The 27,114-nt window shown below is 38.1% G+C and overlaps 1 protein-coding gene across 5 annotated transcripts in view; it reads left to right on the top strand.

Annotated features, from left to right (window-relative positions):
- The window catches only part of LRP1B (LDL receptor related protein 1B), a 637,687-nt gene that overhangs the window by 598,046 nt on the left and 12,527 nt on the right, over positions 1-27,114 (top strand). For 4 of the 5 annotated variants that reach the window (XM_071435460.1, XM_071435457.1, XM_071435461.1 and 1 more), the window contains 5 exons: positions 3,324-3,488; positions 12,626-12,787; positions 16,845-17,019; positions 17,657-17,761; positions 19,723-19,836. In XM_071435460.1, the coding sequence (XP_071291561.1) occupies positions 3,324-3,488; positions 12,626-12,787; positions 16,845-17,019; positions 17,657-17,761; positions 19,723-19,836 (721 nt within the window). The remainder of the gene's footprint in view (positions 1-3,323; positions 3,489-12,625; positions 12,788-16,844; positions 17,020-17,656; positions 17,762-19,722; positions 19,837-27,114) is intronic. The other variant, XM_071435459.1, reaches the window with a different exon arrangement.

Raw genomic sequence — 27,114 nt, 5'->3', positions numbered from 1 at the left:
AGAGGAAAAAAAATGTGAAGAGAAAACAAAGAGGAGCATCTGTGCTACAGCCTTCAGACAAAATTTGGGGAGAACAACTTGTTCTGATACTTTTCAGCATATGGCAAATTGGCAGGTGTAGTACAACTCTCATCTGAAGGAAGATTTATAGAACTTTACTTCAACATTAAAATTCTGCTCTCTGTCTTTATTAGGTGCATTCAGCTCAGTAAAGGATGAGCTACACCTTTGTCCAAGGGAGAGCCAAGAGCAGAGAACTTTCTCCCCCATGGGATGAGGATTTTCCACTGTGGGGGAAACTGTTTTTGTCCCAAAGAATGTAGATCCCAAACCCTGTGCTCCATAACATCATATCCCCATTTAACTTGTCTAGTCCAGAAACTGGGGGATACTTCAAAAAGGAGAAAATAGCAAAAAGATGCATTTCTCTCAAGAAAGAATAGGGTTGTTATAGAAATGCCAATAAAAGGCGTGTCTTGTGTAAGTGGGGGGAGAGGATTGGAATATCAAAAAATTGAACAAGGGAAAGAAAAAAAAAATACCAGCAAAGCTTTGATTTGCTGTTTTATCAATGTTTCTTCTTTGTAAGATTTTCCCTTGGCTTCCAGTAAAAGGGAAGAGTCAATGATGAAGCTGATAAGATAAAGTCTATTAATGTTTGTGTCAAACAGTTTTAGTGGGAAGAAGAAAATCATAAGAAAAATGGCAAATCAAAATTCTTTGATTATGTATTAAAGATGTTAAGATTGAAATATGCAAAACAAGGCAGCAGAAGACTAAATATCCAGATTAGAGGAGAATCTATAAAATTACATGATCTGCAATCCTTTCTTTCATGTTAGAGAGATTCAGTAGCTGGACTAGAGGTAGTATAAGAAGTGAAATGATATACCTCTGTCATTTCAGAAGTGAAAGGAGCAGCTGAGAGGTCTTTAAGTCTGAGTTTAGGAAGCTCAGAGCAATATTGAAGACTGGAGTTAGAAACTTTTCTGATTTTGTCTTTTTAACAAGTTTGTTCCAAGGGTGGGTACTTGCTAGAACTGCTCCCACTGCTTCTTTCTGAGGTATTTATACAGTAATTCCAATTAACTGTATTCAGCTTTTTCTAGTAATTCTTTGTAATTTACTCCTGTATTCCTTTTCTTCCTGTCTTCTCCTGTGGAACCATTCTTCTCATGTTTCCCACACAAAGGCAGGCATGTCAGTCCCTTTTTGTACTCAGCTGATGTGAATCACTGTAATTTGTTTCTTGTATTTACCTCCAGACAACAAAGCAGCAGCATTAAACCCCATATATTGTTCAAGTCTAATACACTATTTTAAAACTGCCTTTTCCATTGCATCTTTTAATCCTCTTTCTCAGCTTATTGAAAGTCCAAAATTGCTCTATTACCCATTTCTCTGTTCCATATTAGAGTTGTACTGAGACTCTTGAATTTAAAATGTTTCATAGAGAACAAATTCAGTGGTAATTTCCATTTTTCCCCCCAAATTTTATATCTTAATTCTGTGGAATTGCTCTAAAACAGAAATAAAACATGTTTTTAATGCACTATCAGAAAGGTTCATAAAAATGAGCAGTTGTCTGTACATCACTGTTATTTATTCTATTTTTGCCAAGTTCTGCTCCATAAACTCATGACTAATGATAAGTAAAACAGATAAGATAAGCAAAACAAAAATAAACCTTCTCTCCAATAAGATATGCTACATTATCCATTCAAACAACTTCTGTAATGAGTAACTGAAGAACGGTTCATGGAACATCAAAGGATTTAATGGACCACCCAAATTAATAAAACACTGAAGCATCCTCAAACTCCCAAATACAAAGCAGCTTTCTTACAGCAATTGTATATATACAGGGTGGATACCAAAAAATCAAGTGAAAACAGGATTTCATATTTTTATTGTACCACTCATGAAATAATGAGGCACCAGCCAGTCCATCACAGGAAATTTAAGATTTGCTGCCTAGTTGCAGCTTAATTTTAGAAAGGTACAATTATCTGAAAGATGACAGTTTCCAGAAGTTTTGTTTAAATAGGTTCCATCCCAGGTTTTTTGTCAACATCCCTAAACTCTGCACTTGGAACACAAAATGTTTCTTTAAAACTCAAAGGGGTTGCTGTGCCTGTGCCAAGCCAGTCAATGTTAGACCTCAACCAGAAAGGGACAAAAAGGGACTTTGACTGTTTTTAATGAATTGCTTGACTAAAGCAGATGAATTCAGCAACAATCCTGCAGCTGGTGGATGCATTATTGAAAAGTTCTTGGTACTTGTGGCATCTCTCTCTTGTTTAAAGCCATTTTGGCTAAATTCCTGGATTAGTTAGGAAGCAGTCTGGCTTCACAGGATTGTTTTGCTGTGTGACAAATGAAGTCTAATTGCTGACAGCATGGTTTGGGCAGGAAAGGTGCTTTTCTGCTTCTTTAGGATTACAGTTGTTTGTATGTTTGAGCATTGTATGTGCTCATAATTGCGCTCATCTACAATTAATTTGCTGTTGTTATCATTGAGTGATTTTGTACCTTGTTCATTGAAATTAATAGAGGTTTACTGTTCAAAGTGTTTCTAAGAGAGACAACTCTAATTATAAAAGAGCTTTACATGAGGACTGAATCTGGCCTGATCAGAGTTTGTGCCTCTCCCCTTTTGTCTCATTACTACGAGGGTGGCACTGCAGCCATGAGAAATGTGATTGCAGAGCAGCAGGCTGCTTCCCTTCTCAGAGATTTTGCAGTCCGAGCAGAAAAAAAATAAATAAGCAGAAAATATTAATTAGGAGCAACAAGTTTGTATGCAAATACCAATTTCGGAAGAGGATTTAAAAGCTAAATAGTTTCCTTTTAAATATTTCGGACAGGGCTTAGTTGAGAAGGCTGTTAGTTAGCAGAGAGTGTGGGAGAGAAATCAAAAAAGGCTAAGAAAAAAGGCCTGAGGTTTCCAGAAAATGACTGAGATGTTTTCCGAGGTCTCCCGATGAAACCAACATTGAATTTTCCAATTCTTGAACTTGGAATTATAATTTCAAGCAAGAATTCATACTATCATTACTCACTCAGATCCTAGGGAGGCCAACTTCCTTGTGCCATGAGAGAACTCTCACCAGCCTTTCCAGGGTTTATGGTCCCCAGATTGTGGGGGTTTTTCTGTCACTCTGCAAACAGAAGGTACAGTTCACTTTCTCCATTCTGAAAAGTGATATTTCGCCCCTCGCTGACAGAGACCCGTGGCTGTGTTTGAGGCAAGGCTCTGTTCTGCCATTCCATGGAGCTGGGGATGGTGAAGCTCTGTGTGTGTGTGTGTGTTCTTGCTGCAGATGACAGCTGTAAATTAACCTGTGAGAACGGAGGCAAGTGCATCATAAATGAGAAGGGGGACGCCCGGTGCCACTGCTGGCCAAGCTACTCTGGTGAGAGGTGTGAAACCAACCACTGCTACAACTACTGCCAGAATGGAGGAACCTGTGGGGCCTCTCTCCTCGGTAAGGATTTCTGAACAGCTCTGTCTTGGCCTGCATTAAATGCTTGAATTTGTTCCTTTTCATTTTTTTTTCTTTTTCTCTTTACGTGCTTTGTCTGTGCTTAAAAAACATGCAAAAAATTAGCAGCATATTCCATACATATTCTTTGTAATCAATAGGGATTTTCATTTACTTATCTGAGTGTTTCAGCACAATTAAACTGTATACCAGAAAAGGGAGAATATAAGTAAATATTCAGTGTACGCACTCACGTGTTGAGGTCTAGCAGTGGAATTGTGAAGCCAAATGTCCAGTCAAACTCCATCTTCAACAAGTCCAGACATCTTCTTTAAATTTATATCAATTGACCCCCTAAATTTATATGTGCATACACAGAGGTATTTACTTAAATACCTTACCTCAGTCCTTTACCTTTGTCTTACTGGGGTTCACCAAATAGGAATTTTACTCACCTAATTCTCAGATGAGAGCTCACATCCTTCATTCTCATGAAGGAATTTGAAATTACATCTTCTGGGTTCAGGGGTTTTATCCTGTTAAAAAGCAGGAATTTGACAATTGGTCTTTGTCCCTAACATATAAGCTTTTGTATCTTTTATAGTGTTTAAACTAGAGAGGAAAAGTATAAAAAGAAGTACTCTAAAATGTAGCAATTCTGTGAGAAAGAAGTAGAACTCTATTTTCTGCTTCAAGGAATATTTAAATATTTTATTCAAAATAAAAGAGCTGGAGAAGAGTTTGGTGCCTCCTTCTCAGAAGCTTTCATCTGCTTAAGATGCTGTGAACCATTTTCTCCTGTGAGATAAAGTGGCCACCACCCTCTGAAAAAAAGCCCAGGCACCTGACCTTGAGAAGTTTGTGACTGTTCATCAGAGATTCCTCCCTGTAATGCAGAATTCTGTACCTGAGTCTCTGTGGCAGAGAGGGCTTAGATTGTAAAGATTTCCATTGCATTCCCTACTAATTAACCTATGTAAGCCTATGTAATTTGCTAATTTAGCCCCACTTGCTGGCTTCTCTGGAGCCTCCTCCCATTGACTGAGGCGTGGTGGCAAAATTCCAAGTGAATGCAAGTGTAGTCATTTATTCTTTCAGTTCTGACTCGTTGAGGGTTAATAATGTTGTTCATAATAATGACTAAATATCAGAAAATGAGAATTACTTGTACTGGAAGTTGATGAATTAGACTTTAAACTGCTCCTAACAGCTGATGGAACTACTGACACAAGTGATAAGCAGTGATTTTTATCAATGTGGTGGGATCAATAAATGCTAAGTGAGGACATGCAAGTGAGTGGAAGTGATGGTTTAAATGGTGTGCAGAGCTTCCTCATCATCTGAAGAGAGGATGTTTATTCCCACATTTTTACATGTCTGGCATTTAATTGATTCTTTTGTGGGGTTAAAAGGCTTAATAAAATTAATAACTTGGCTCCTGGAACTCAGCTCTGTTGTGAGTCCTGCAGAGACCCCAGGGTTTTATTTAATCCTTTTTTTTTGGCAGTAGCCACAGGGCTCACTCACCTCCAGCAGTTTGTTTTCCCTCTCCCAGGCAGCTCACACTTGCTGTGCTCACACAGCTATTCCATTGCATGGATATTTTTAATTTTCATTTGCTAAATCCAGCCTCTGAAATCTCTCAGCCTTGCTAAAACAATTAGTGCGGTAGGTTTTGCCACCAGTGGGTAGAGGCAAGATATGAGCAGGGCCTACAATACACTTTGTTGAATTCTTAACATGGGCCTGGGGATGAAGGAATCAGGCTGGGGAGGGCAGGAGTCAGTGTAGGGATGAAGGAATCAGGCTGGGGAGGGCAGGAGTCAGTGTAGGGATGAAGGAATCAGGCTGGGGAGGGCAGGAATCAGTGTAGGGATGAAGGAATCAGCCTGGGGATGAAGGAATCAGGCTGGGGAGGGCAGGAATCAGTCTAGGGATGAAGGAATCAGCCTGAGGATGAAGGAATCAGGCTGGGGAGGGCAGGAGTCAGTGTAGGGATGAAGGAATCAGCCTGGGGAGGGCAGGAATCAGTGTAGGGATGAAGGAATCAGCCTGGGGATGAAGGAATCAGGCTGGGGAGGGCAGGAGTCAGTGTAGGGATGAAGGAATCAGCCTGATGCTTGGTCCCAAGTGGAATGATGTGTCTGCACTAAAGTGCATCAGGAGAGCCAGCATGGGTGCCACCACAGTCCACATTTCATTGTTCAGCTGCCTGATTTGGGGCAATCTGAACCTTTAAGAGCAGCTGAAGTTTATTGTAGCACACATGACCAAAGTGTGCCTTTGAGAGCTGAGATGAACACAGAACTGGTTCTGATGGCTGTACCTGTGCACACCCAGTGATAGCAGTGTTCTTCTGCTGTGCTGGCTCCCTTTAGTTTCATCAAATTTTTAACAGCCATATTTCAAGTTAACCAGATGTCTTATCTGCCATTTCCAATTCATGAGGGTGGCTGTGCCTTAGAGCCCGCACCATAACTTTCATGTGCTGGAAATGTGGAAAAAAGACCTTGTATCTTTCTAAATCACAGTGACTCCATCCAATATTCCAGATAAAATGTTCAGGTTGATGTGCATCTCATCTTCCTTGCATACCTAGCCCCTGGACCTGGTAAATATTCTATTAAGAGGAAATCTCTATTTCTTATCAGGCTGTATTTCTTATCTCTATCAGTCCATAAATCGTGTGGTACTGAAACAAACTAGCATGCCAGTGAGTTGCCCCTTATCACAGTTTAATCTGGCCCATGATGTGCTAAGGCTGCTACATGTTTTACAGACAGAAGTTACACTGGACCCTCCCAAAAGCATTGAAAAATGTAATTAAACCAAGAAAGCTTAATTCCTCAAGTGTTTTTGCAGCAACCATTTCGTCTTTCCAGTTGGATACACAGCCCTTGAATTGGGCAAGGCACTTTTAGCTGCAGGGGATGTACAAGCCCTCTGCAGCTGGACTGAGGGTGGGAAATCCAGAGCAGCCTTCTCCTTGTCTCAGCCTTCCAGGCAGAGCAGAGCTGCTGTGCCAGGCTCGTGTGAGCGTTGCTAGTCTGTGTTGCTTTAGTCTTCCACATTTCTACACGTAGGAATGAAAATTTGCTTTATTACCAGGAATTGCTGATTCTCATTAATGGTTTTAGTACTTCAGCATTATATTTTACCTAGATTTGTAGTTTGTCCTACCAGGTTGATCTGTCTGACAGCAATAGAATCATAGAATCATTAAGACTGGAAAAGACCTCTGAGGTTGAGCCCAGCCCTTAATCCAGCTCTGCCAGATGCCCCACTAAACCAGGCCTACAAGTGGCACATCCTTTAAATTCCCTGTGTTCCAACAGGTATATTGCAAACTGATTTTGGTAAAGAACTCCCTCAATCTCTGTGAAGTATAAGATTACTATTTTAAAATTAAGTCAGCTCAGTATCATTTGACTTTGATCTGCTGTGCTGTTGCTGTTGCTGTCTGTGCTCATAAACACCTCCTCAACAAGCAGCAGTCATCCTTCTGATCCATTATACATCTGACTCATCAAACTGGCCTGCTAAACCCATGCAATCAAATTCTACATGTTTCCCCAACTTTGCCTTTTCTTCAAGTGTATTTTTGTTCAAAATGATGACAAATTTTCCTCTGGAAGTTGCAGGAGCCATACGTGCACCAATGCCAATCTAAACCCATCTGCAAAATACAAATGACCTGTGATCACTTCAAAATACAAATGACCTGTGATCATTTCAGCTTTCTTGACCCTCTCTTGGAGGCTTGAGTTGCCCTTGTCAGTTCTGGCATGTTATTCTAACAGTTTTGATGCAGTCAATCTCACGAGTGTCATTTTGTACACGTGGCCCCTGGAGAGCTTAGGGGCTGCCAGCAATTTTAGCCTCATGAGATGATGCTTCCAAAGGGTCCCCACAGCTGGAAGCTTCCCCAGGAGTCAGGGAATTTCCTTGCTGATAATTTCTGCCTCAAAAAATGAGGAGACTTCCTGGGAATGAACCTTGCTTCATATTCTGATCCAAATAAAATGGTGCAGCACACAAAATACTCTTCTGGTGAATGTGTGTGTTCTAGTGAATGTGTAAATCCTCTTCTCTTTCCCAACCTCATATAGAATAGTAATGTGATAACTAATTAAGTAAATTGCAGGGTATTACTAATTTTTTTAAAACATGATTGTGCTAAATCTTTGCTGGATGTGTTAAGTTGTAGAACCTCATTATCTGCACACAAATGTTAATTTGTTAAACAAATCCCACTGGCAATTCAGGGATTATTCACTGTTGGCTTACTTACTGCTAAGCCTTTTGGCAAATTCCTATGTGAATGTTATATAGCCAGTGATTGGAGCAGCTTTAATTAAAATTTATAAGTTTACGACAGTTGTATTGAACTACAATAATTGAACAAAGAAAATGTCATCAGTTAATTAAAAGTACACATCTGAGACATGTAATTAAAAGTTTGGGTGTAATAATGAACACTTTCCAGTAAGCCAAATTAATGGGAATTTGGGCAAATAAAGTCACTGTTGCCATAAAAACACACTTTGTTTCTCCATGTAGTTTAAAGTAAAAATATTGCAGGAATAGTTTGTTCATTGTCTAAGGTATGTCTAATCATACAGAATTGTGAAGTTTGTATCAAAATGAGTGGAAAAAAAAGTTTTTCCTTTCAATGAAAATGCATGAAATAGTCTGAAAGAATCATGGTGTATGAAGCAGGTATTATTTTGTATTCTTTTTTATGAGCAAAACAAGGTGATTTGGTGCCTACTGGAAACACAGTCAGTGGAGAAGCTGTTGTGCTGGTGCCACATCATTCCCAGGAGTTTCCCAAGGTGCTGTCAGCAGGACAGGGACCAGGGGCAGCATGAGGGTGATGTTTCCCAGGAGCTGATCTCAGTCCCAGCAGAGCCACCACCAGCAGCACTGGAAGGAGCAGTCCCTGAGACTCCTCAGAGATATTTAGAAATTGTTATTTTCTCCTTTCCAATAACACAGAGAGACTCTGTAGCTGTTGGGATAGATCCCAATCAGCTCACCTACTAATTATCTTCAATGATGCAGCTTCTCTCCACTCTGATTGTTTCAGTAAAGCTAATTATGGTTCATCAGCCACACAGAAATGAATTATTGTGGTTCCCACAGACTGCTGATAACAACTCCAAAGGACAAGATATTGCTTGCAGAAAGCTCATATAGAGCCACCTCCTTTTCTTAACTAGTGACAGCAAGTTAAATATTGAAATTAATTGTGCATGTTCACACATAACAACTTCAAAACACACATTTCTGGTAGTGAATTTACCAGTGACTGGAAGAAATAAATAATGTAGGTTTTGGTGAAGGCATTCACCTAGATGATGTCATTTTTCAAAACATGAAGAAAGCTGACAAAAATAATGCTATTGACTTAGGTTTTAATTATTTTTAATTTTTTTAAAAATTTATTTGGTTATTGAAAATGCAGGGTATTTCTCTGTTGCTTAGGCAATATAATGAATGAAAATTGATCTTAGAATTCTAATCCTTGCAAAATATATATAAATATAAGCTTAAGATATATGAGTGAATTCCCAAAAGTCACCTACATGTTACAGAGGAAGTAAACCAAGATATTTCTGAGTGATTTTTGAAGTTTATTTGAAATGTTATTATATAGACAATAGTTATTATGTAGCAAATTAAATTGACAAACCAGGAGTAACTACAGCCTCTGTATCCAAACCTAATTGAACATTGAAAGATTTTAATCCCTGGTATCTTTTTTTTTTCTTTTTGAATGATTTATTTTTTGTAAGAAGGGGCAAAGCTGCATTTCATTTCTATGTCAAAAATTTCATCTATTTTTTCATATCCTACTGCTGAAAATAACTTATGTCTTGAGAGTCACCAGAATATATTCTCCTTTATTCTACTGAATTCTGTTCTGCATTTGAAGCTGTTTAACATTCTATAAACCACTTTCCATGTGAATATTTTTCTACATGCTATTGTGTTGTGAATCTTTCTGTGGTGGTGATGGTCAAGAACTCAGAGGGAGTTTTAGTTCTGTGTCTGTAGAGTTCTAATTCTGAGATTTCATGGCCAGAGAAGGTGCTGGAGCTCTCTGTGCATGAGCTCCTCCTGCAATTTCTGCTAGCTGGGTTATGTGGCATCCTAGTTACATGACTGTTTTCTTTGCAAACATAAATCTCTGTTCTGATTCCATGATACAAAACCTCGTGGCATTGTTTAATGCTGCAGTTTTGTTAAACTGTTCTTGGAACCAATTTTTTTTTGTATCAGAAATAATTTATGAGAATAAGGCAAATGAAAATGTCATTATTAGTATTATTTCTGATGTCAACAGTCTGTGTATAAATAGGCAATGGACTGTTAACATTACTGAAAGTCATGTTAAATTGACTGACAAAAATGGGGTTTAGGCTATACTGTATTAAATTTTCATTTAGCTGTCAACAGTTTGGCATATTTATAAGTCTAATTTAGTAAAGAACAGAATAATCTTTTCTATAAACTAGAAAAATATCATTGTCTCATCCTTTTAACAGATAGAGGAGTATTTATAATGAAAACTGACTTCAGACCTCCAGATCTATGTTCTACTCTTCTACCACTATTTTATCTTTTTTTTTTTTTTTACTGAAACACTGCTTCAGAGATGAAGGATGATGTGAAACCCCCTGTCTTGGGGGCAGAAATTGAAATACATCTGTATACATGGGGAAAAACAAGTGGAATGTGTGCTAACATCTGAGTTCAACATCTTTGATTTAATGTTTAGATCACAGGGGACAGATATGAATAACCAGGCTGATGCATATTAAAGGAGTTGGAGCTATTTTTAGGTCAATGGTTTTGTTCCTGCTGTACTCATTAGAGAAAGAGACTAACTGATCTCATGGCCCTTAGGATGATTTGCAAAACACTTTAAATTAGCATAGCTTAAAATAGAAAATACAGAAAAGAATTACATGAAGTGTGTCGTGCTAGAAGGGTAAGAAGTGGAGGAAAAAGATGGAATAAATTATTCTGCATGAGTCAGAGAGAGGTGACAAAATTTGGGTGCTTCACTTGCATTGAAAAACTCCCCAAATAATTTGATATTGAATGATTACACAGGATTAAAAGAAAGGCAGACCAGAAGAAAAATCAAATTGTGGGGTTTGTGGAATACTCAGTTTAATCTTAATTACTCAGTAACACAGCCAGCTAAGTGGAGAAGAAAGACCAGCAAGGTAAGCAGGGTTGCACATCTCAGAGTTTCAGATGCAGCTGTGGTGAACATCAGGAGGCAGGTAGGAAAATGGATGCATTTGGTTGTCAGTGGTAAAATCTGAGAGGTTATTACTCCTGTTTCTGCCTGTAATTCCAGTCCAGTGATTCTGCATCACACATGCAGTACATTACATAGTTAACTTGATAAACACCAAATCATGAAATGTTTGGGGTTGGAAGGAACCTTAATGCTCATCTTATTCCAACCTGTCCTGTCTGGCCTTTTATTTCAGAAGAGTCCTCATTTTCATCTCTTAATTAATTTTAATTAATTTTCATCTCTTTCCTTCCTGAGAAGCCAGGAAAAATAAAAGTGTTAAACTTTGTTCTCCATAAATTTAGGAAAAATCCTTAAAGCTGAATGAAATTGAAGAGGAGGGTGAGGGAAAAATAATGTCTTGCAAGAGATAATCAAGAATGAGAATAGTTTATTAGGAAGTGAGAAGGGAGATGGCTGTTTGGACACATCAGGTAATTTACCTGAATATTATAAATTAGATAAAAAAGCAAAGTCAGGAGATGGAACAACATTAATGGGATCTAGAAGTTTGTTTTAAAGAAGATAAGCCTTAAGAAAATAAGACGGGAAAGTGGAAAGGTTTAATAAAACAGTGGAATTGTAAAAAAGCTATAAATCCTTTAGACATGAGATTTAGATAAGGAAAAAAAAATGGGAAAACTAAATAGAGAAGAGTCATAGGAGGAAAATGCACTGGGTTTTAAAGACTATTTTAAAATCCTTTGAAAAGAAGCTGTAGACTAGGAGTTCACTGTGTGCAAATGTTCATCCCCAAGTGTTTACTGCTTTTCAGACATTGAATATTGATGTTACAGGCATCTTTGGTCTGATGCCAGACAGCAATTTTTATGTAACAGTCTCCATTATCTGGAGACTAACAACACAAAATAGGCACAGATACTTGTGGTTTATTAAAAATTGTTCCGTAAAGTGTAGCTATTAGTGCACTAGTAAATATTTGGTTTTCTTGTGATTATATCTCAAGGTTTGTAGATTTAAGAATAATGTAGTGCACTCTGAAGAGACACCAATGGTGATCACACAGTTATCCTCTGCAACAGGAGGAACCCAGCATGGCAGGATGACTTGAAGAGTTCAGTCATATCTTGAATTCCTGATTAGGACTGCCTTTGAAATGATTGCATGTTGTGGTGTTGTGAGGGTCCCCAGGATGAGGTGAGAGATGAGAATCTGACTCCAAGTTCTCAGAAGGCTGATTTATTATTTTATGATATTCTATTATATTAAAAGAAATTGTATACTAAAACTATATTAAAGAAAGAGAAAGGAGACATCAGAAGGTTAGAAAAGAATGATAATAAAAACCCATGACAGAGAGTCTGACACAGCTGGCTGTGATTGGTCATTAATTAAAAACAATTCACATGGAACCAATCAAAGATGCACCTGTTGGTAAGCAACCTCCAAACCACATTCCAAGCAATCAGATATTATTGTTTACATTTCTTTTCTGAGGCTTCTCAGCTTCCCAGGAGAAAAATCCCGGTGAAGGGATTTTTCAGAAAATATCATGGTGACAATTGTATATTTTAAATAATGACTTTTTTTTCATAAAAGAGTCAATGACTGCACATGCACAAGCATAAAAATGCACAGATTCAGTTTTTGAGTGCCCATAACTCCCAGACATTATTTAGTTTTTCAGAAGTCCTGCATTCAAGCCATGTTTACAAAGGCACATTCTCATGGTCCAGAGAAACACGGTTGGGCTGGAGCATTGAAACCTCCTACTCTTACGATAAACCTGTGTTGAGAAAGTGCTGATCATTGTTTCAATTTGTGTTTATTTTCACCATAAACCAGCTTTCTCTGTTCTGGACAGGCCGGCCGACGTGCAGCTGCGCTCTGGGCTTTACGGGGCCGCGCTGCGACCAGAGCGTGTGCGAGCGCTTCTGCCAGAACGGGGGCACCTGCAGTGTCACTGCTGGCAACCAGCCCTTCTGTGCCTGCCTGCCCGAGTACACAGGAGACAGGTGCCAGTACTGTAAGTAACCCCCTCAAATTATGCCATGTGGGTTGGTAGGAAAAGCTCCACGCAGTGGAAGCTTAAACCTCGCATGGGTGATTTTTTTTTGTTTTTACGACGTTGTTAAATTTAGCCCCAGATTGTTCGTGCTGCTGAGGCAATGTCATCTGGTGCATTCAGGTGATCTTTGAGCAGATTTCTTCCCTTCTACATGGCTGAAGAAAGAGCTTTTTTAGGAATGATTTATGGTTATTTTCATGAATAAGCCGTAGAGTGGAGCGGTACAAGACAGATGACTTTGTCAGTAGCCATGAGATAATTGTGTTAAAATCTTCTACTACAACCTGTCATGTGTTTTGTTATGCTGGTAATGAATTGACACAGTTGGTTAAAGAACATTCTTGTGTCCCTAATCTTTGCAGACAAAAAAGTGTTTTAAATTACTCCTTTACCTTTGTTTTTGATTCCTAACCCCAGCAAGCTGCAGTTTGAGGATAGCTTGGAGTTTCACAATGCTGTATTCCTTCAGCTGGCTCAAAGATCACCCTGAGTATGGTTTCTGCCCCATCCTAGTGTTGGAATTGTAAAGGATTTCTGAATCTTACTCTTTTTTAGTTCTCAGGACTTAGGTTCTGTCTTTTGTATCTGATTTTCACCCTGTTTATTCATCCCACTGAGCCATCAGTCTCCTCATTGAGATCATTTCCTGAAGGTTTCTACGCCCTTAGAAAGGCTCTACTCACTTTCTGTGATGTCCTCTAATTTTTCACTTCTTTAACAGAGGAGTAAGAAAAGTAGATTATCAACCAATAGGCATTTTGCTCTTCATTTATATTTCTTTTCTTGCCATGCTTTTGGTTTCTTTCATTATCTCTTTTCAGTAACTCAAGACATTTTAACATAATCTTAAATTTCTTCATTTGGTCATTCATTTAAAAACAACAGTTTGTCTTCCCCATGCCTTTTCAAAAATGATGATTCACAAGCAACCTTCCTTAAGTTAGAACAAATTATTTTTACTGAGATCTGAATAATGTTTTTAAATCATCTCCTTTTTTCTGCTCCTGCTTTTCTTTGACTGTAACTTTCTAAAGGCAAGGACTGTCATAGCCTTGTTAGACTGTCATAGTGCTTGTCAGAGAACATTAAATGTGAAAGCTATCATCTCTCATATACCTTCAGTGAATTTCCTGAAGAAGGCTTGATTTAAGAAAAAAAAGGATGGTAAATTAGCTGTTATAAAGGACTGGTTTAGAATTATCTACAATATAAACAAGTATTTAGTTTTAGAGAAAGGTCTGTCAGACAAGGAAAGGGATAGTGTGTATCTTAAATAGGATTTGTACTGAAGTAAACTGAATATATTTCCAGTTGGGAGACTACGAAATAAATTGAAACCTTTGAATGGAAAACCAGCAGTAATTGTGATTCTCTCCCCCTTGGTATTAAACAAACTGCATGAATCCACAAATAAGTATCTGCAAACACAATTGGGTATTTGAAAATAGTATAGCACATAAATCATGCACAGACAGACACACAGATTAAGGAAAAATATTTACTTGAAGCTTACCCAAAACCAAACAAATTGTTTCTAGTTGAAGGCTTCTGCAAACATCTTTTTTTTTTTTTAAGAGAATTAATTTAAATGTAAATTCAGGAATTTAGGGGTACTTTTTAAACAGTGCTTATTATCAGATTTGGATTGTTGGGGAAACTGCCACAATATAGAGACTCAGAGACATTATAAAATACAAAATAAAATTAAGCTTTTGCTGATTTAAAACATAAATCTTATGGGGGAAAAATAAATTCTTACAGTATTTTAGAGTACTTTTTGCTGCCCAATAAGTTTTGTGATATTATACCAGTCTACAGTTAATAATGTGTATGTAAAGCCATATCTGTTATTTTTTTTTTGCTTTATTCACACATGTGCATGATGTTTTACTTTATTAATTACCTTCACTTTGTATGCCAGGTGGAATACATTAATATGGCATTATTGCAAAGATTGGTTGCCTCCCAGACATCTCTTTCAGTCTGTCTTTGCTGCGATTGAAGGTAGTTCATATGCAAAGGATGACACATGAATGTGTGTAGGTATTTTACTCCTGCTCCCAAGCTTAAAATATTATTAGTAGGGTTTTATGGCAGGGAGAAGACATTTGCTTGCAGTATTACCAGCTTGCAAAGACCTCATTTTCCCCACACTTATCGTCTCCAATTACCCAATGCAGAGTTTCTCCTGTGATTAGTTCACATAAGGGATAATAACCTAAATGAGTGCTCCGTGTCAAGGCACTGGCATGGCTGAAATAAATTTAAGTGACTGAATTTACATAGAATTCTACTAACACTGTGCATGTTATTAAATACACATAAATCTGATGTATTTGAATGTAGCTCCCTGTTTTAAATTCCAGAAAAAAGACACACAGAGTAGCTAAAGTTCATTTCTTGTATCATTTAAGGCCCAAACTACCTTAAAAATAGGAAACATTTTCATGCAGTTACAATCATTCAAAGTTGATATGGTGATCCCACAAGCTGTGACTTTCTCTGAAACTGAAATCCCTTTTTTTTAGGAGAAAAAAGAAATAATTTTCTGTCATTTCAACCCAAATGTAGCATAAACATTTTAGATACTTGATACTTTAGATACTTGACTGTAGGAGTTTATGGCTGCAATCAATCCTTAAAACTAATAATTGTTTTGACATATGACCTTCCTACTCCTATGTATTTGTGTTTTGTGGTTTTGGATTTTTTTTTTTTAATTGTAATGTGCATGCAAACATATGGCCCTTGCACTGCACTTACATAAAATCACTCCCAGTATTAGCTTTGAAACTGCAGTAGTTTTTGTTCCAAAAACAGGCCCCCTGCTGCAAATTGCCATTCCATACCTGGAACTGGGGAACAAGAAACAATGAACAACTTCATTTAGCATTTTTTAAGCTGCTCTTGTTGCTAATTCCTTAAGCAGCTGAGCCTACAGCCTGCATAGACAGTGGAGATATAAAATGGATATTCAAAGAGAAATAACTCCTCCAACAGCCATGCTCTGTCCCTCAGCAAAACTCTTCCAGCTCTCTCCTTGGAGAGGAGGAAAAGCAGCACAGAGTAACATCAGCAAAATGTGTTTCTGACTTTGAGATACCCTCAAGTGATGGCCAGAGAAGCTGTGGCTGCCCCATCCCTGGAAGTGTTCAGGGCCAGGCTGGATGAGGCTTGGAGCAGCCTGGGATAGTGGAAGGTGTCCCTGCCCATTAAGGAGCTTAAATAATGACTTTAAAGAAAAAAACAAATCATGAAATAAAGTTGTCACTACCACATAAATAAAAAATTACCACAATGTTAGGATGCCGGTATTTTGTAGCCCTTGGAAGCTTCTTCAGTTAGGCAATTTGATTTTTTTAAAAGGGATGAAAACTGAGACACTTACTGGTGGTTCTGAAGAGTCAAAGAATTTACTACTTGAAATCTCAGTCTTACTGGCATTTAAACAGTCAGATACCATAATGGGGTCTTGCACAGTCTGTGAAGCTTATGCCTGTTTGTAGTACTTTGTAGAACTTATGGATTATGTCTTTATATATTATTATTAGAACTTCATGAAATTTTAATATGTGGATAAATGAAAATAAAACTTAATTATTTCAAAATATCGTTTCAATTTCAGTTTAGCATAATGCTGTTAATGGTAATGTGAATGTATCAGAAGATATTTATTCTGCCAACGTCCCATTAAATACATTAACATTACTCTGCTTTTCTCATCAGGAGTCTTTATATTATGTGGAATGATGCCATAAATGGTTAGACAACTAGAAAGGAAAAAAAAACCTCTTATGAGTTTATACTTCCATTTCACTTCCCAAGATTACATTGTTAATATATTATATATCTGTTTATGGGGTATTCTCGATTCCTGTGGTTGCCAGTGAGTCGCCGGCTTCAGCTTCCATTTTGTTTTTACTACAGTACCTTTCAAAACATGGAAAACAACGTATTATTTATTTCTATAATGCTCCTTAATGTCTTTTAGTAATTAGGTCTGGTGCTGTTTCAGATGTCTGCCACCACTACTGCGTGAACTCCGAGTCGTGCACGATTTCGGCCGACGGCCGCGTGGAATGCGTCTGCCCCGCGCGCTTCGAGGGCCCCAAGTGTGAGGTGGACAAGTGCACCCGCTGCCACGGGGGACACTGCATCACCAACAAGGACAGCAGTGACGTGGTGTGCAAGTGAGTGTGTGTGGGAAAGAGGTTTTGTTCTAAATTCCACATTTAACAGCGCTTCGGCTGCGTTGTCCTTGACATCTCCCGCACTGTAGTTTGTCCCTGGAGTGGTCACGTCACATCAGTTCCTCTGTGTGGCTCCTGCCCGTACCAAACCAACTGCCTCCTGGCTTTCAAAACCAACTCATGGAGCACTCCTCCCTGGAGGAAGCACAATGCAACAGGAAACTGAATGGCTTTTCACTTGGAAACACTGAAATTAATCAAGCTAGCAATGGCGTTCTTCTATACTGTTGAAATTTCTTCATTGTTCTTCAGTGTTGAAAATTCTGCATTATCTGTGACAGTGATAGAGACATACTAAATACTGTTGGAGGCATGGGTAACATGTGCTGCTCTATTGCTGAGCTATTGCTTTGTATTCTAATAGCTTATTTTCATTAAAAGAAAGGTTAAATATATATTGTGCAATAATCTCACTGCCCGTGCTAACTTTTCAAACCAGAAACTTAGAATTCTTTCAATCAGTAGATCTTATAATAATACATTAAAATAGTGGTTTTACAACGAAATGCTCAGATTTACTGAAATACTGATTACACTTTGCTTTTTGCTATTTTTTTTTATTTTTTGACCATGGCAGTTGCACTAATGGAAAGATTGCCTCTACCTGTCAGCTGTGTGATGGCTACTGCTACAATGGTGGCACCTGTCAGCTGGACCCAGAGACAAATATACCTGTCTGTCTGTGAGTATCCTGCCTCCTGCAGATCATTATAATGCCTGTGTGACTACAAATAATAAAATTATTGTGCATGTGTCTGTATTTTTGGTCTCTCTAACTGCTGGTTGCAGTTTCAACTTACACTATTTGTTTTCTAGCTGTTTGTGTAACCTCATGCTTTGCATACCTTTTTGCAAAATGTGTGTTGAAATTTAGAAGTAAGGGCTCCATTGTGAATGCATATAGAGACAAAGATACATCTTTGGAGACTTATAGTAATTTTAGGTCTGTTCAGGCATTTTTTTCTGGAATGGAAACTCGAGATTGCCTGTCCTGCTTCTCAGAGGTGGATTAAGTCTTTTTTCCTACAGAGATGGTCAGATTTGAAGGCAAAACCCTTCTCCTGATAGCTGGAGAATAGGAAAAGTCATGCCAGTGTTATTTCCCTTATGGAGATATGCTCATGTATTTCGTATTTCTGCCCTAACCTTCCCACTGCCCAGAGTATAGTGGCTGGGGTGAGATTGTGCTCTCCCTCCTCTGTCATGGTCAAGAGAGTAATTCAGGGTGCTTTTCCTAAACTCAGACATAAAACGCAAAAGAAATTGGTATTTTGTAGCTTAGGAGTGAAATACTGTTGCAAGCAGAAAAGCCTGCATTCTACTCCTTTCTTGAGATCTATGGTGTATCTTCTTTTTCAGCTGCTCAATATAAAATACTGAAGTAGTCACTGTAGCAAGAAATTAATTTCTTTCCTGCTCTCAGTTATTCTGAGCTACCTAGTCACACTCTTTTTATTTTATTTTTTTTTTAATTTATTTCCTAAAAATATTCATTTCACAAAGTCTTCCACTTCTCCAAGCAACCTGGAGCTCAGAGCATCCTCCAGGCTGGAAGAGAGAGGTGTTGGAAAAGAATTGGACATGAGTGTCTCATTCCCTGGGTGACATGAGCAAATTATTGCCCAAAGGGATCTGGCACTACAGCTTTGTGAATAAAGACACAGCCACTCTTTCATTCTGTTGATGCAGGTGATCTTGAAAGAGAGTTTTATTCAGACTCTCAAAGGAGTTTCATAAATGCCTAGGTTTTGTTAGTCTGACCAGTGGAAGAGATGTGCCAAGGGTTCCTCCCTGTGAGAGCTGAAGCACTTCTGCTTGAGAAAAAGGACGCACAATTGTAGTGGCACTACCACTGAAAAATTGTCAATGTATGTTTGCAGGTGCAGGGCTGAAGATAATGTAATTTAGTTTTGCATGGTAGCCCTTATTCATTTGGAAATACTTTTGATGCTTATTTTTCTCCTTTATTTTTTTTTCCTGTTTTTACCATTTTGCCAGTTATTTGTCCCTCCTTAAACGTCTTTAGTTGAGGACTAGAGACTGATAAATCCTGTCAAAAGGAGAGTATCACAACTATGATATGTAAGCCCCAAATATGCTGACTAAGCCTGGTGATTCATTTGCTTAAACACCTAGAATGCTATTTTGGAAGCTTGTGACTTTTCATTAATTTTTTTCTTATAAAACTCTCATATTCTTTCTCAATTCACATGGAACACCATAGCATCTCAAGGAAAAAAAAAAAAAAGGTTTTGTTTTTTAATTTGTGTGTGGATTTCCAATACATAAATGCTGCAGCATACACCAACACCACTAACAATGCCAAGAAAATGGCAATGACCATCTTTAAGGCCATTGCAATCTGGATCAATCGATAGAAATGTACACCTGACAACAATACTCTGAGATCCCTGCAGGCAGCACAGGCCCATTGTTTTAAAAACTGTTCGATCATCACTCATGAGCAAACTTTTCAGTGTTGTCAGATGGACCTTCCATGAAAAGAAAATCTTGGTTTTGTCTTCTGTGGGTGTGTGCCCGTGTACGTGTGCGTGTCTTGCCGTCGTTGTGTATAACGCGTTTGAAATCTGTCCAGCACAAGGCAGAATATTTATGTAGGTCTATTTTACTGAAATTCTGCAGATGCTCTGTGGGGTTTAAAAGTCAGCGCTGTGACCAGAAAGTGAACCCTTGTGATTACTACTGTCAGAATGAGGGAATTTGCACTTTAACCACGTTTAATGAACCGAGATGCAAGTAGGTTTAACCTTCCACTTAATGCTGCACATTCTGTGACATCATTCCAGGCCACGGTTCATTGGTTCAAGTCATGCACATTCACATACATTTCACAATATATACTTAATCTGGGGGACCATTTCTATAATACACACTTACCCTTTGAGAGTTGCACTGATGAGTATATTTAAAAATACATTTGGAGTGTGTGTATCATCAGAGGAAGAAATAAAAGGCTTTATTTTACTAAATAAATTGGGAAAAAACTGAAAATGCCACTTGGCCTGTATTGCTCATGTTTTGAGATATTTTTTACCAAGTTAATTCTACATAGCATAAAGTTTAGTGAGCAGTGATATTGCACATATTCTGTAGTCTGACTTCCTATTTCTTATCTGAACAGGGAAGGGAACAAAACAGCTATTTAGGTGCTACTTCGGGAATGAAGCTTGTATTTATAAGTCTTGTTAATTTTTATAGAAATTTTATAGAAACTGTTAAACAAAAGTATATGGGCTACATCATAATGTTGACTTCTCTGGTTAAAAAGAAAATTACATTTGTATGCTCTACTTCTCTAAAGGATTTTAGGTCTGTTTCTTAAAGAGAAAATTTTAATCTTCATCAGGAAAAGAAACAACCGTAGTCTTTAAAAATCCTGTAAGACAGATGTACAGAGAGATACAAAACACCTGTCAGATGAACAAGCATCACTCAGTGGTTGTGATGCAAAAGTCAGTAGTGAAATCATGAACCAAAGACCTAGACGTGGGAGAAAATGTGAAATTCACACAGATTTAAACTTCTCTCAGTGAATGGCTTATGGAAACACAGAATGCTGTGGGGATGTGATGTGGGTGTCTGGTGAGTAGCAAAGACAGTGACTGCTTAGGGTGAATAATCTAATTTTTTGTTACAACATGGTCTCAGTTGCTTTGTCAATGTTCTCATGCAATGAAACTCTCTGGCTTGAGGTACCATAAATCCATTGGAAACAAAATTAATTTCCTAACTACCACTTCTTAGAGTTGGAAAAGCATGGAGTGGTCAGCAGAGTGTGGGACAGGGGTGCTTGGAACTTTTTGTATCTCCTTGTATCATGCTTGTGTTTTCAGAATCATGCAGCCCTAAGAACATACTGCTGCCTACAAAGTCACATATTGGATGTATCTTTTGTGCTTTTTCTCTCAAATGCTCCATGAGCCATTTGTCCACAGGTCAATGTTTTTCTAAACCAGCCTTTAATTGGGGAGTGGGTGATTTTTAGAAGAAATAGGAGATGCCTGGATTTATTGTCATTCAGCAGGAGCTCAGCTCTCTCTCACAGTCAGCATCAGTTGAGAATGCAAACTTTACACATAATCATGCCCTTATTATCATTCAGTAAAGACAATAGAGAATAAGATTTAGCAGTTCCAAAGGGAAATCCTAAAGCCATAATTATAGAACAACTCTAAGCCTGTAAGAACAGACTCTCAACAGCCTGCACAGCTAGCACACATTTTTATCTTCCTGTCTCAAGGTGTCTTTTTAATGATGAATGCACTAAATGACCTAAATATCACTTGTACTCTGGAAGGAGGAGTTGTGGTTTTCACCTCATCATTTTAGGAATGAATTAAGGCCTTGCTGTGGCTTCATATAAGCCACCAAAAAAAAAGAAGGTTTTATGAGGACTATTGCCAGTTTTAGTGAAAGCTCTGTCATGGTTTCAAATATGCAGAATGTGCTGTGATTTCTCTTTGGACTTCTATGCAATCTAGAATATTAATTCTTCACATTATTTTTAGGTATGTGATGATTGTTATTCCCCCTCTGCCCCACATAATTGTTCTTGCTCAGATACAAAGGTTGTGAGAGAATTTCAGAATGTTAAAATTTGAGATAATGACCTTTTCTGAAAAATGTTCCACTTAGGGTGTCTTAAAGTAGCATAACCTTCTGTATAGTTACTGCCATTCTAGTATTTCCCCACTACAATTACAAGGATCTCTTTAGTACTGCTCACTAATGGGTGGGGTCTGTGTGTGATGTGCATAACAGGAGAAGCATGTGAGATATGCCTGAATTGCCCCAGTAAATTCACAAATCAGTTGAAAAAAAAGAATGATCAGGAGATCAGATTCATATGGGAAATAATCAAGAAATGTTTTTTCTGTGTATTTCGCAAACTGTTCATTCCATCTGTTCTATCAGTCTGTCTTTAAATAAATACCTTTAATTATGTCTTTGTTTCCTTCACACTAATTAGCCACCTGTATATTCACTCCTTCAAGAGAAGCAGGGTTTAGAGAGAGATTACACCTTGTGTGATACCAGTGAAGAGAACTGGAAAGAATTGAAACTTTCAAGTACTCAAGAGTGGCTCTGGTTGTTGAATGGGCAGGGCTTTCATTACAGAATCTTTAGCACAGAATATTGCTCTCTCTCAGCTTTGTTTCTTTTATACCTTCATCATAGCTATATATTGCTAGAATTCCATTTTTTTTTATTACTATTGGTATTTGTACCTGCACATGGATGTGTTCTATAATAATTATCTAAGAATAAATGTGATCAAATCATAACCCCCTTACACAACGCCCTGAGGCATTCTAGAAGTATAAAAATCAGAAGCCAAAGTACAGCATTGCATTCGTTGCCTGTGGCTGGATGTGCTAACTGTTCAGAGGGATTCAAATATGTGTTGTATTTCAATATTAGAACAAACATCAGTTCCTTTGTAGTGAAGAACAAGTCATCCTGGAGAGCTAATGAGAAGGCACAGACCACAGACCATGCAGGAGCTTGGAAGAAAGCCTGAGTTTGGTAACAGAGGAAACTGAAAAGTGAAGGGTGGAGAAAGAATAAATAATTTCATTTCTTAATGGGGAATTTTGGTCATGTAACAGGTTAAAGACTATGAACAACTGGGGAAAGAACAAGTTGTGGAATTACCTAAAACTGATAGCAAAGTTTGAACTTGGAAGTGCAGACATGGAGAAATTAGGAAAAACAGCTCCTGCAGGAGTGAAACAAGCAGGAGAGCTGTTCTTACAGAATCCTGGGATAGTTTTGGTTGGAAGGAACCTTAAAGCTCACCTTGTTCCAGCCCCCCTGCCACAGGCAGGGACACTTTCCACTAGAACAGGCTGCTCAGAGCCCACCCAGCCTGGCCTGGACATTCCAGGGGTGGGGCAGCCACAGCTGCTCTGGGAAACCTGGTCCAATATTGCCAGGTTGTTCCTGCCAGGTTTATAGCCAGGAGGCTGGAGGGAGGCACTGTGTGAGGGGAGAGTGTGGGGGTGAGCACCTGAGTGTGTGTGTGTGTGTTTAGGTCCCAGAATTATTCAGGAATAACAGAGTGCATTCCTCTTTATGGAGGAGCTCCCCTGCAGCTCAAGTGCTTCCTGTGATGCTGGGCCTTGCTCCTGACATTCCTCTACTGTTGAAAAATCTTCCCATATGAACAGCTTTTATGTAAGTGCACAGGCAGCTGTACAAGTGCTACATATACACACAGGTTTATAATAAATAAACTCATCATTAAACCAAACCTCTGCTCAAAAAACGTTCAGGTACACCCATGGTCCAGTTGTGGACAAATAAGGGACCACAGCCTGCAGTCCCTGACTGGCATTTTCTGGAGGCTGAGTGGAAAAAGCCTCTGTGGTGTAGAACAGTCACAGGATTGAAAAGCCTGACTAAGAGAAGGCCCTGGTAACCCTGAGAGGCAGCAAAAACCAGGAAATTTTTTCAAGTATCCTGCAATAAATGCTTTCCATATGATTTCCTGGGGTATATTTAATGAGCTCCCCAATTGCAATTGCAACAGGAATGTCACAGCATTCTGCCAGTCCTTTGAGAGCTTTCTTTTTCAACTAAAAATATCTTTGTTATAAATATCTTGAAACTGAATGTAATCCGCAGGTTATACCTTTGTATGATAAAGGATCTTTTATCCACTTTGTACCACAAACTAGTAGTAGCTCAAGAACCAAATGAAAACAGGTGTTTGAAGAGTGGTTGTCAGAGGAGGAGATGTTAAGATCTTGGAAAAGAGGAATATGTATCTTTTTCATGGAGCATTTACTAACTAGGCTGTAATGCAGATATCCTTTGTCCATGAGTTTAAAATTGTTCAGATAAAACTTGTAATATATATATATATATATATATATATATATATATATATATATATATATATATATATATATATTTGCTGCTGTGTATCACTGCTTGGGAAAAACATGCTTGGGTTTTTATCTGCCTACTTACCCAGTCTTTTCTCATCTTTTCTTTTTAGTTTTACCATCTCAACCTCTTTTCCTTTTGTTTTATTGCTCAGTGTAATTTCAGCTACAGTAGTAGTCACCTGTACATGCTTTTATATATTTTCTGTTATTATTTTTAGTATTTGTATGGCTTCTGTACTGTATACATGTTGCTAATTGCATGGTGGTTAAAGACTCTCAGTTCCTTCTTTTTCTTACCTTTGGATGAGTGAGGCTGAGTGGCACTTGGAAATTGTTCCTTACAGTGAGCATCATGCAGCTGTGAATAATCCTTTGTACATAGTAAACTCATGCCCAAATTAAAATTAATTTTTTAAATCACTTTTTTTTTCCCCACATACATTTTGACTAAATTTCAGTGGTTTTTTTGGTCATCCTGAAAAGAATATTTTTATTGTTTTGCTTGCTTTTGAATGATGTTATTGTCCTATTCTGAATGTATTGGATTGCAAGGTAATTTGTATTTCATTTTCAGGTAGCAAGTATAAATTTTGTATCCCTTAGCTTCTACATTATTTTCTTTCTATGATGTTGAGGAATGCTCATTAGACAAAACTACTAAAATGTGGTTTCTTCACGTATAAAATGATCATGGAAAAGTTGCTACTTGAAAATAATGAAAACCTACAGTAGAGGGGAAGCTGCAGAATGTGCAATTATTGATCAGCCCTGGGTTGGGACTTGTCTTTGTTATAAAATTGCTTTAATTTTATAACAAGAGAATTAATCAGTGGATTTAACTTTATTTTATCAGCTCCCTGTATGAACAATGCATATCTTCAGAAGTATTCCTAAATTTATTATAAGGAACAGTTTAATTATTTGGTTTAGTGCAAGGCTTTTATCATCCTCTGGCATCCTAGAGTTTTGGGGAAAAGGGAATTTTGATTTCTCTCTTTCAATGCAATTTAATGTAGATAGTAAATAACTGTAATCCAGATGTTTCCTTGTCTTATAGTTTTAATATTAATGATAAGACAAGTTCCAGTGAAATTTTAATGTTGAGTGTTCTTAAAATAGTGAGGCTAGATACTTTCATTAGGATGTTTTAGAATATATTGCTATGTCAAGACCAAAGTTAAAAAAAATACTTTTTAAAATGAAGAAATATCATTTATAGCTAAGAAACCTTTTCAGTTCCCCTTCCACCTCTGTTTTGTAAGAACTGTTCCACAGTTTCTTGTACACCTCTAGACTAATCTTGCAATGTTGTTGTCATTTTTGGATCTGCACTGGTGTATTGAGTTGGAAAACAGTTATCTACAAAAGCACTTTTAACTGCATGTTATGCCATCTGTATTATATTTTTATGATAATGCCTGTGGCACAAAGAGGGAGAAAAAAGGAGAAACAAACTTTTTTAAAAATTGCACCAAAATTAGCTCTTTTTTTACTGTTTTTTTTTCTATTTATTCAGTCATTTCTTAGTCAAATGGTCAAGTACATGAATAATGGAGCTTAGAAAGTTTGCTCACACTGACCTGTAAGGGTTATACAGAAATAGACAAGAGAGACATTTTCTGTCATGAATGGACTCTGTAATAACAGCATGATCAGAAATGTAAATATCTCCAGTCTAAACATTCCTCACTCCAAGTGCAATACCTTCATGACCTCAATTGAATACATATTTTAAAAAACATCTCTCTTTACAAAATAGATAATTCCCATGGCACAGGCATTTAGTACCTCAGAGCTACTTCCCAAGCACTCATCTCTTTATAAATGTGGAACTGAATTGTTGCAGAGAGAGCTGCAGCAGTTTTATTAATGACCTTGGCAGCAGAATGTGTGCAACCTTTATTTTTTACTTTTACTCACTCTCAGTTTTCATACGGGCATCCCCTGTGGAACTGCTGCCCTTTGATCTCTCTCTGGTTCTGCTGGGAGCTGGAGATTTGCACCTGAGATGTTTTCTGCACCACTCAGCTGACTCCAGCCTGTCCTTCACTGTCAGCTTCCCCATCTGTTTCCATCTGTATTTGTCTGGGAGTGACTCAAATCAGGCATTTCCACTGTTCTCTCTCCTGAGTTTGTGATGATGTGAACATCTTTGATGAGACAAAGTGGCTTTATGTGGTTCTGCTTCGTTAGTGCCTTTTTGTTTGCTCATAGTGTGACGGTGTTCACAGGGATCTGAGGATGAGGGAAGAGACGAGGATCTGACTCCATGTTGCAGAAGGCTGATTTATTATTTTATGATATATATTATAGTAAAACTATACTAAAAGAATAGAAGAAAGCATGTCATCAGAAGGCAAGCTAAGAATAGAAAAAGAAAGAATGATAACAAAGGCTTGTGTTTCAGACAGAGAGTCCGAGCCAGCTGACTGTGATTGGCCATTAATTAGAAACAACCCCATGAGCCCAATCCCAGATGCCCCTGTTGCATTCCACAGCAGCAGATAACCATTGTTTACATTTTGTTCCTGAGGCCTCTCAGCTTCTCAGGAGAAAAACTCCTAAGGAAAGGATTCTTCATAAAAGGTGTCTGTGACACTACTGCAAATGTTCTGTCTACCATACAGCCCTTGAAAATGGCACAGAACAGCTCCTGGTACCAAAGAGTTTGGGAAAGGACAAACCACTGCACATCCAACTCAAGCAGGAGTCAGTTCCCTTGCTAGGAACTGAGCAGTCTGAATTTAGATGTCCTGACACCAGAAAATGCTGTTATTAAGAGCAATTTCTCTCTGCAGACAACTAAAACTGGTGGAGATCTGCTCATTTCCCATCTTCCTGCATGAACAGTTGTCCATGTCCCAACCCCATCATTATTCATGTGCCTGCTCATGGCTGATTTGCTGTGTCAAATTCCCTTGCAGAAAACATCCCTTTCCCCTGGGCTCAATTCCTTTTTCTCCTCTGTCTGCACAAGACAAGCCTTTACACCTTGCTGGACCATCAAAGGGCAGCCATTTCCCCTCAAAGTGCAGAAGGAAATGACTGCCATCCTTCCAGCTTCAGTCTCTTTAAAGTTTATTGGAGAAAGCAAGCATTTGGGAAAAAAAATAAAATATAG

Source organism: Agelaius tricolor, unplaced genomic scaffold (genome assembly GCF_023055355.1).
Source record: "Agelaius tricolor isolate 1412-34295 unplaced genomic scaffold, bAgeTri1.0.p SCAF_10, whole genome shotgun sequence".
NCBI lineage: Eukaryota > Metazoa > Chordata > Aves > Passeriformes > Icteridae > Agelaius > Agelaius tricolor.
The sequence above is the reverse complement of the archived record's forward strand: the minus strand, read 5'-3'. Positions and strand labels throughout refer to the sequence as shown.